This window comes from Zootoca vivipara, chromosome 5, assembly GCF_963506605.1.
Source record: "Zootoca vivipara chromosome 5, rZooViv1.1, whole genome shotgun sequence".
In the NCBI taxonomy this organism is placed as follows: Eukaryota; Metazoa; Chordata; class Lepidosauria; order Squamata; family Lacertidae; genus Zootoca; species Zootoca vivipara.
Genome location: NC_083280.1, coordinates 31296348 through 31307067, shown reverse-complemented (window position 1 = coordinate 31307067; position 10720 = coordinate 31296348). Strand labels below are relative to the sequence as shown.

At 40.9% G+C, this 10720-nt stretch overlaps 1 protein-coding gene across 1 annotated transcript in view; it reads right to left on the bottom strand.

Annotated features, from left to right (window-relative positions):
* Nucleotides 1–692: 692 nt before the first annotated feature.
* The window catches only part of EPHA4 (EPH receptor A4), a 156755-nt gene continuing 146727 nt past the window's right edge, over nt 693–10720 (bottom strand). Inside the window, exons 16-18 of the mRNA XM_035132510.2 lie at nt 6656–6811; nt 5473–6346; nt 693–1306 (exon numbers count right to left, since the gene is read on the bottom strand). Of these exons, the coding sequence (XP_034988401.2) occupies nt 6232–6346; nt 6656–6811 (271 nt within the window). The 3' untranslated portion in view covers nt 693–1306; nt 5473–6231. The remainder of the gene's footprint in view (nt 1307–5472; nt 6347–6655; nt 6812–10720) is intronic.

The following is a 10720-nucleotide window of genomic DNA, read 5'->3' as shown; positions in this document are numbered from 1 at the left end:
CATTACCACATATTGCAAACTGTATTGCAATTTACCTATGAGAGGAACATGAAAGGGTTGGGTTTTTTTTTTTTTTTTGCAAATCCCTTGCTTAAACATTCAAAACCTTTTGTATTCTTTAACTTGGGAGAAAATAAAACAGTTTGCTCATGGGCCCCAAACTCCTTGCAGGTGGCACACTGAATAATTTACTTCTGTGAATGGATAAGGATTGCATATTTCTGTTTGTGTTCATCAAGTCTCTCAGAGCTTTTTTTTTTCCAGGGCGGGGGAGAAAAAAAGGCTATTTAATAGTTCAGTTCAAAACAACCAACTGATGGATGAAGACTTCATCTCCACCTACTTTCCCCCTTAAGGTACTGCTGCTTCGATAATGAACAGGCCTCGACAAGACTAATGGTCATCGATCGAATTCTTTATCACAGTTATGGAACTCACAATGGATCACTCCACAACTCGAGTGAAGGCGCCCCTGCTCTAGGCTGAATAACTATTTGTTAAGGTTAGTGTGGCAGCTACATAATACATGAATAGATACAGGACTGTAACATTCAGGAGTGTGTGTGATTTCTCGCCACCGTTGCATAGCTCACCTACTGGCCTGGAAACTCAACAGCTCAGCAACAACCGCCAAGTTCTCTGAGATGCTATCTGCATGTTCACAGGTGGCCCTGGGCAACAGGCAACACAGAAGCACACACCCAAGGCCATACGCACACTCACACATTCCCGGAAGAGATAATAAGTTATTTTCCATTCTATTAAAAAATATCGATATTATCGCAATGGCACACTTCCCCCCCCCCCCTGTAAAGGATCACTTCACTGTCCCACACAGTCTCAGCTTTTGTGAACTGGGCTCTGTGCTACGGCACCTAACCCTGGCGTCCATCGTTATGACATGTAGAGCTCTGCTACTTGCACTCATACCGATGCAGCAGTGACATGCAGGAGGAAAAAAAAAAGAGAGAACACGCACTTACACAAAAATTAAATAAATGGAGCGAGGAAAGAGAAGTCTGTAGGGCTTTGATACAGTACATTCCTCAAGTGGCAATGAAAGAGCCCACATCTGGGCCATTTCATCTTTCAGTTTTGTTGCTGACAACAAAAAAAGAAAAAGAAAAAATAGAAAAAAGAAGAAAGCCTAAGAGACACTCTTCAGGGAGCAATGCTGCTTATGTAGTCCATCTTCAGTGCTGAGTAAACCGGGACACTGGAAGGCTTTTGTCTCTGGCCTGTTATCCTCCAAGGCCAACAGGGGCACCAGGAAGGGCTGAGTCCAAGAAAGCAAGATCCATTTTCCCTATTAAAAAAGAGACAAACATCAAACTATTATTATATTATTATTATTTTACATTTCATACCAGCCTTCATCTGAAGATCACAGGGTGGTTCACAACATAAACATACAAAGTAAGAACACAAAATACATAATAAAATGAAAACGAAAACAAACTAATAACTCTCCTCCCACAAACACATTTTGAAGGCCATAAAGTGTTAATCAGTAAAGGCCTGGTTATAGAGAAATGTTTTCACCTGGTGCCTAAAGAAATGCAGTGAAGGTGCCAGGCGAGCCTCCCTGGGGAGAGCATTCTGCAAATGGGGAGCCAACACAGAAAAGGCCTGTTTTCATGTTGCTTCTCTCTAGACCTCTCATGGAAGAGGCACACAAAGAATGGCCTCAGGTTATGATCACAGGCTCCACGTTGGTTCAAATGGGTCACCACATGGGAAGACCTGCTATTTTGAGCAGCCAATGCTAGGATGAGGATTGGAATGCCTTCTTTCAGCCTCACTATCATGTTGCTGCTTGAATTATTGTAGCCATTACTGTAAGGCAGTTTGTGATTGCTTTGCTTTCATAAGGTCCCGGATTCAATACTCTAAAATCTCCTGTTTACACAAAAGAATCTCCCTTGAGGACCTGGAAAGCCACTGCCAGGACCAGACAATCCCAGGCTTGATAAAGTTCCTTTTATGGTTGAGGTTCACAGATCTGCGTAGGGGAGACAGGAGAGTTTACTCGTAACCTAGAAATCTGAGGAGCAATGTGTGAACCTGTTGCTGTGTTCCTAGAACTGCCCAATATTTCTGTGCTAGAGGGGCCAACAGATTAGTGACATTATCTCCTGTTTTGAATATTTGATACTTTATTTGCTTGCTCGCACAGCTGATCCCAGATTATAAGCAGGGCTGCACTCCTGTCAAGACTTGGCCTGTGGAGGGTGGGGAGTTCAATCCTGCTTTCTGCAATGATCAGCTGCACCAGTACATTCCTCATGTGGAACTCAGCTATGTAGCCAAACACAGCAGAATTGAACTCCTTCCTCATCAGCTGGTGGGCAGAAAGTTTAGGCCTGCTTAGTCAATATCTCCCCTCATCCACATAGGAGGTCAATTTCAACACGTGGGCAGGACCATTTTGACACCAGATGATTGACAGGTGGGTGGTTCTACCCACCTGCCAAAGCAGGTTGGAGGAGATAAATATCTGGCCCATTGGGGGAAAAGGTTCCCCACACCTGAGCTATAACATGCAACATGCCTCACTAGAGTCTTGGGCTGACACTCTTAGTCTCTTGCATGGTTTGGAGAAGGGCTTTGTTTGGTTTAATTTCAAAGAATCCTCTCTTAGGATTTGATATGAATCAGAGACAGTGGTTTAAAACAAGCTCTGGTGAATTTGATACTAAGCTAACTTCACAAAGCCAAAGGTGAATTGTTTGTCTAGAACAGGCTTCCTCGTCCTCGGCCCTCCAGATGTTTTGAGACTACAATTCCCATCAACCCTGACCGCTGGTCCTGCTAGCTAGGGATCATGGGAGTTGTAGGCCAAAAACATCTGGAGGGCCAAGGTTGAGGAAGCCTGGTCTAGAATTTGAGCTAAACCACAATTTCTGATTTCTGTGTAACACTAAGCCAGGATTCTTCAAAATGGAAAATACATACTAGCAAATTCTTTCTCCCAGCCACATAAGATTTGGAGATGGGTTTGTATGTGAGAGGGTGACTGAGGCTTTACTCAGGTCCATTCTGATTTTTAAATACTGGTAGTACTAAATCATGGTTTAGTCCATTGTCCATGATAATCATTCTCTGGCTGTATCCTAGTTCTGCCAAGTATGTGTGTATACCTGACTACATAGCTTACACCATTGCAGGTTGGGAAGAGAGCCCCCAAATTTCTCTGAATTTCAAAACAAAATTAAACAAGGACTGATAAGATCTCTTTAAATTTGAGGGGGGAAACATGGAGAGTCAAATAATTTGGAATGGGTGGAGGTGAAATTTTAACACCATGCTGTTTTCCCCAGTAAAAAAATTCTCCTCTCTCTCAATGAAGTTGCTGTTTGTCCTTTTAGGGTTAAAAAACCATAGAAACTTTGAGGAGGAAACAATTTTCAGTGAGGTTAACAGCATGAGTGGTGTTATAAAAGCCCATCTTCCCGAGTCTAACTCTATTCCGAATGTTCATGTAAACATACATACCCACACACCAGCTGCTTTTGGGGAAAAGTTTTAGGAAGTGGGGGAGATGGACTTCCATTCTTATTTGGTTGAGGAAGACTTTAATATTTTCAGGAAAACTCAAAGACTAACATTCACCAGCAAATGTGTTAAAATATGACTGTTTAAGTCACTTTTCAAAAACACACACCTCCATATTCTTCAAAATGAAAAGCTTTTATGGGTAATTCTGCAAAAAGGTTTTACTAAGCTGTCAGATTTTTTGACAGGATCCAAATTTAGCTTCCCATGTTCGCAACCATTTGCTTTCAGAATCAAGTTCATAGGGGAAGCTTGTGGTTAAAATTGGTAAGTTGTTGTTGCAAGTGACAAAAAATGACAAGAGTGACGTTGGGAATATGGCAAGTTTGACTCTTTCAATTCACTCAGTGCTCCTGGCTTCCAAATAAGTGCAGTGATTTCTAACAAATCAAACCTGAGTGTCATTCTCTTTTTGTGCTGAAGCTGCTGTCACAAGTAGATAGAACTAGAGAGAGGGGGAAAATCAAAGCTGAAAACCTAATAGGTGATGTTGCCATCCTCAAAATAATAAGCTTAGCTGAAATACTTCTAGCAGGTGGCCTCACCTTATGACACTCATATTCTCTGCACCAAATCATCAATAGGTTTGATTCTCTTTCATTCCTGCACACTTTTCTGGTTGCAAAATGAACCAAGATCTGGATCTGAGGCTGTAATCTCTTCTTTGGGAGTGAGCCTCATTGAACTGAGAGGGTTTTCCAGATAAACATAGATGAAGTTGGATTGTGCACCACTTCTGAATGACAGATCAAAGTAAAAAGTGGGTACGGCTGTAAATTAAGCATTTTCTCTTTCATCAGCACTCCTTGTGCTGATCTAATATTTGTTCAAAATAGACAAGGAACATGCAATGCAGAGAGTAGTAAGATTTGTTTTTGTTTTTTAAAAAAGTCTGATTGATATAAACAGCTTGGCAAATGAGCCTGGAGCATACACCACTTTTCCAACTCTCAGTGATGTTAAGGATAAATACATGCAGGTCCCTTGGAAATCGTTCATTAGGTGAATGTTTGCATAGTAAGTCCACAATTTCCATTATTTCCTATGGGAACATTTCTAATCAGGGATTTGTCCAATCTCTCCCCCAACCCCTTCATAATTTCTTTCTGAAAAGGCTGCAGCCTACCAGCAAAAGAAAGACAAAGGGAAAAACTTATTTGTCCAATCTCTCCAGCTCCCTGATTCGTCCAAAACCAAAAATTGCACCTGCCCTCCCACCCTGCATGGTTTCTGCCTGAAAATGACTTCCCTAGCAAAGCAGAAAAAAGCAAGGAAGTAAAGAAGTGGCCAAACTCCATCATTTCAGATATCTGAATCTGTGGAGTGTCTAGCGATATCTGGGCATAAAGCTTTACGTTCGGATAAGTGAATTTTCACATAGTGAACAGGTAGCTAGTGGGACTGGCTTATAAAATAAGCATATTAATTTAGGGTGGGGTGTGGTTTCTGTCAAGCTTCCTGTGTAGCAAACCAATACAGATTTTTCCTAGGCCATTGGTGGTTTTTCCCCATGTCAACACTTTTCCTTTATGTGCCATGGTCTATATGAGTCATGTGCTGGATATCATAATGAAATGGGCACCTACGGTATGTGTGTAGAGCCCAATGGATGCAGAATTGAACCATGTAATCTGCACACCACAAAACGTTGTGTAAAGTTCATCCTACAGACCTACAAAAGTGATGTCCAATGCAGAGATGTCATACATTCTAGTGTTGGTTGATGGAGTCAACTAATGAAAGCTTAATCCCTCCACGATGCGTAGAAAACAAACATCTAGAATAATTGTCTTACTAAATTAAAAAGGGGGGGAAAGGTTATTTTACTAGCTACATCCCATCAGCGCATTCTCTTTTATTACTGATAAGGAAATGAAGCCACCGTTATCACAAAGGGGAAACCACAGTCCCACTGACCTTTTCAATGTTGCACAATCAATTGTATCTTAGAAGGGCAAAAGGATGGAAGTCTGGAAGATCCACAGTCAAGAATGGCTGACTTATGTGTGCTCAAAAATGATGATCAGTACAAGCCTCAAGCAACTCTCCAGCCTCCAAAAAAGAATAATCCAGTAATCCATAAAGACTGTTCTCCGTCTCAGCTTGGAAGTGGCCAAATCTTCAATTGAGAGGCACTGATCAGCCAAAAGGATATTTCCCCTCAAGGTTTTTGCAAGGTACCGTTGATGCTCAGAATATGCCAACGTGTCTTGATACAGAAGATTCTTCATTCCAATAAAAGGTGAATAACTGTGGTTTACCCCACAGGCCAAACACAATGATTGTAATCCCAGTGGCTGTTGAGGGAACAACAGTACCTTCCTTCGTTTAAGCAGAGTATCTGGCAGCAAACACAGCATCAGAACTTGTATGTGATGTTATATAGATACATGTATATTACATAAATGTCGATCAACACAGAAGTATATTCCAAGAAACAATTTGTTCCAGGCCTGTTCACAAATGACGGGCTGTCATTTCTGTAGGTCCCCTCCCCGCAACACTCCTGGCAAACTTTATATATCAATCGACGCTGCAAATCTTTTTATTTATTTAATTATTATTATTATTATTATTTCAAATGGCGAGTAGAAGTAAAAAAAGTGCAGTTCTTCAATTAAAGTGCATGGATGAGGTAAACTAATTTCAAGAGTTTTGAGTTCATTCAGTACTGGCTCAAACGGGAACCATTCTTCCGTGCATCTGTTGCATTTGGGTCCTCATTGCCTGCACACTGCTCAGAATCTTATTCTGGTGTGCAATGGCGGTAATTCCAATTCTTGCCAGGTCGCTGCATGAAGCAAAAAAGAAAGAAGCCGAAGGGTGAATTTTTTTTTTGTCAGAAGTGGATCCAGTAAAATATATTAAGTAAAATCCATTAAAATATATTGAGACAGGCACATACACAAAAAAGGAGAAAAGAAGGCAAAGCAAGGTGAATGTATACTAATGCTTGATTAAAGCAGCTGAAGGGCATTCTGGAACAGCACACATTGTAGACTGATATTGTAATGGATGCAATGATATGCAGTGCAAAGCAAAAAAAGCCGATTAAATATCCAGATTTACCAGTTTTTTTGTTATACCGCTGAGTACTTACTCCTGGTTCATATGCACCACAGCCTCTAGGGTAGTGTAGCTGGCAGCTGTGAAGTTATCCTTGTATCGCTCCATCTTAATAGCTTGGAGCCAATCGCCAACGGAAACTACGGCTGAGAATTCAGGAGAACTTGGATCCAACAGAGCTGTATTAGGTCTGGGAACAACAACAGAAGAACATGGTTAAAAAGATGTCACAGCAACAAGAACAAAAATCCGGCTAGACTTTATATTGCATAATCAGTGCTCAGTACAGTGGTACCTCGGTTTATGAACACAATTGGTTCCGGAAGTCTGTTCATAAACTGAAGCGTTCATAAACTGAAGCGAACTTTCCCATTGAAAGTAATGGAAAGTGGATTAATCTGTTCCAGACGGTCCGCGGGGTACTTAAACTGAAGCGTTCATAAACTGAAGCGAACTTTCCCATTGAAAGTAATGGAAAGTGGATTAATCCGTTCCAGATGGGTCCGCGGAGTACTTAAACTGAAGCGTTCATAAACTGAAGCATGGGTGTAATTGGTTCTGGAAGTCTGTTCATAAACTGAAGCGTTCATAAACTGAAGCGAACTTTCCCATTGAAAGTTATGGAAAATGAATTAATCCGTTCCAGATGGGTCCGCGGTGTTCATAAACCGAAAATTCATAAACTGAGGTGTTCATAAACCGAGGTTCCACTGTACAGATAAGAGAGGCATAGAATCCTAGAGATTTGTAAGAAACAAGCGCCTCCAACTACCACCACAGGGGCTTCTGCAGAACCATCTTGCCCTGAGGGGAGTGAGGAGAAGCAATAACAGCTTTTTCTGAATAAACAAGTTGTCTATTGTAACTTTTTATCATCAGTGATTATAGTTAGAATAAACTTCTGCAAACTACTCTACCTGAACAGCAGGATATAAATACTGTGAATAAACAAGTATGCAATAGTTTCCCACACAAATATATATGGCAGAAAGTTCCAAAACACGTAAGGACTATATTTACCCGGTCACAATGTGTAACTTAGGTGCTTCCTTCAATATGTATACACAGAGACAGATATGAAAATGTAGGTGAAAATATTGTGGGTAGCATTGCAGACACATTTGTTTCTATATATCTAATACTAAGTGAGGTCCCTTTTTTTTTTAAAAAAAAAGGTTTTCCACAATGCACTGCTTTTCTGCTATATGGTAGAAAGGTGAGCCACTGTTTATTTTATTTCTTTAACGAAATTTATGTACCATTTGATTGTAGATAGAACCTCTAAGTGGTTTTCAAAAAAAAAAGAACACAACCCCACACATTTGAATTCTAATGAAAATAAAAGTTAAACACAAGCATTTTTTTAATAAAAAGAACTTAAATATCATTAAAATCTACATTTCGCATGAAAACAGATTAACATGGGTCAACTTCTACACATTTGGATAGGCTCTGGGAGCTAAACTGTTTTTAGCAGGTGCTGAAAAGAGTCCAGCAAAGGAACCTGCCTTGATGTCAAGAGGCAATGAGTTCCAAAGTGTAGGTGCTGCCAAGCTAAAAGACTGATTGATTTCAAGTGCCAAATGGACATCATGTTCCACACGGCAAAGTGGTTGAGTGGGCATACATGGAAAAGGACAATCCTTCAAGTAAACTGGTGCCATGCTGTTGACAAAGATAGTTACTATGGTTCTGTCTGATGAGGGTAACGGTTTCAGGCCCTTTGGGGAACAATCTGTAAAGTCTCACACGTCTCGTTTTTTAAACATTTGTGATGCTGCAATGTAGCTGCAATGCCATTACAATGTCATCATACACCCTGTGGCCAAGCCTGTATGCAGAGACACCATAACGGGTTCAGACTATTAGGGATGTCCTCAAGGCCAATTTACACTCTCATAATTTTTCTCCCCATGATAGATTGCATTCAAGGGTGCATTCATGTGGAAATCTTAAGATGTGAAATGGGGTTTCAAGCACACAGCTGCAAATGTCCAGAAGCAACACCTCTTATCATAGATGAACTATGTGCTACCACGACTGCTGCCAGAAAACTAGCTGATCTATCCGTAAAAGGCTCCAGACAAATGCTAAGTGCTATGCTATCCACTGGGGACAGTCAGAACCCATGATTTGCAGGGAAATTCTGTCTATGTGCAAAAGCCTTTGGCTTAGGATGAATAATTAAAAAATGGAATTAGGTCAGAAGTGCCTGTTGCCACATTAATCTGTGGTGCGCAGAGACCCGAAATGAAACTGCCTGCACAGGCAGTCTGGTGTAAACTTGTTCATCAATGCAGGATGCCGTTTAATTAAGCATTTCCAGAAGATGCCTACCCAACCTTTCCCTAGAATTTATTATACCAGCAGAACTGACTGCACCAGTTTGATCCCCCAAGAATGCAACGCAGGATACAGAAGCCTGTTTCATCCATAACACTTTGAAAAGTAAATGAGGTCTTAAATGGGAAACAATCTGCTGTGACAGAATCAGCCTCTCCCCATGTACTTCTTGTCTACCATGAAAAATAAGATCTTAATTCAACAGAACTGAAACATCACTAGTGGAACTATGTGCTCTCATATAGTTTGGAAGCTGAGAACTTAAGGAAGGCTTCAACCTGGCACACTGAAAGCTGGGGTGGCAGGGAGTTAATCCACTTTAATCAATCAGTTTCTGTTTGACATGTGTGCCTGGCACAGAATAATGGCGTCTTTGATCTTTGTTTTGTGGAATGTGTGTTCGTGTTCCAGTTCAGATTATCTGCAGGATCTTAACATCATCAACACATCTATTAATATAGTGTGTGTTTTTTTACACCCTTTGCACACAGCACTGGTTTTGAATAGGCCATAGCACCTCACTCAAATCTCAAGATGACGATGGTGATTTTTTTTTTAATAAAAAAGCTGTTTTAATTTATTTCAATAAGATCAAAGACTGGGTGTATTAAAGGCATTGTATAAGTTATTGTCCAGGATTGCTCTCATCTTGATTGAATGCTATTTCTCATTCTTAACAGCCACCACACCCCTTTCTGCAGATGATATATTTAGCATGCATCAAAGAGGTGAGCAATGGGCAGTCACAAAAGAGGACTCATTTGGTAGCTTTTGCTGTACAGATTCACATGAAAGTGCAAACAGACATCTTTGGCTTTGCACTGCGTCCTCATGTAAAAAGGTACTTTCGACACTTTGCGGAAATCAGCTATGAATATCAGATTCTACGCTGCAGTAGTAGCTAATGGTTGTCAGAGATCTATACTTATCAGCAGACCAAGATCAAATACAACTGAAGGAGATTAAACAGTTGGTATTATGTGACACACTCTCTCTTAAATAATTTAACACAGACAGAAGGATACACTTCCCAGGCTCCAGATGCAATTAGAGCAATCTGGAGAAAACAGGAGGATAGTGGCCTCAGAGGGCTAATAACCTGTCTTTGGTAATGTAAATGGTAAGCAATGGTCACCGAGGGGCATACTCATTTAAACATGAAAAACCACTTTTTGTCCTTGATACCGGACTGTCAGCGGCTGAATCTAGTATGGTCTGGCCTCTGATGACACCTGCACTTGTAAGAGAAGTCTCATCTGAGAGAAATGCAATAGTTGTTTCCCCTCAGTGAAAGATCTGTGTCATTTTTAGAATATTTCCTTCTTGTTTCATATCTCGCCTCTGGCCAGCTATGACAACTTGTTCCTGGAGACACATGATTGATTATGCACTTGAGGGAAATTTCCTCCTTCTTTAAGCAGAGAAATAACTGATAAGAAATAAAGAGCCCGCAAGCATGAGAATCCATGCTTCTGTTCCTGTTCATCTCAACCGAATGCAGCCTGCCTTACCTGTACCGCGAGGACTGGCATGCCAGTCTAAAAACAATCACCCTGTCATAAGTAGCCTCACCACCAATACTGGCAAAAGAATTTGTGAGGGATCTATAAATGTTGACCCACAAAATACTCTGTTTTCCCTATCTTAAGAAGACAAGAGTCCAGCTGGATGAGACAAAAGGTCCACCTATTCCAACATCCTGTTCTCAAAGAGACCAGGCAGATGCCTACGAGATGCCTGCAAGCAGGACCCAAAC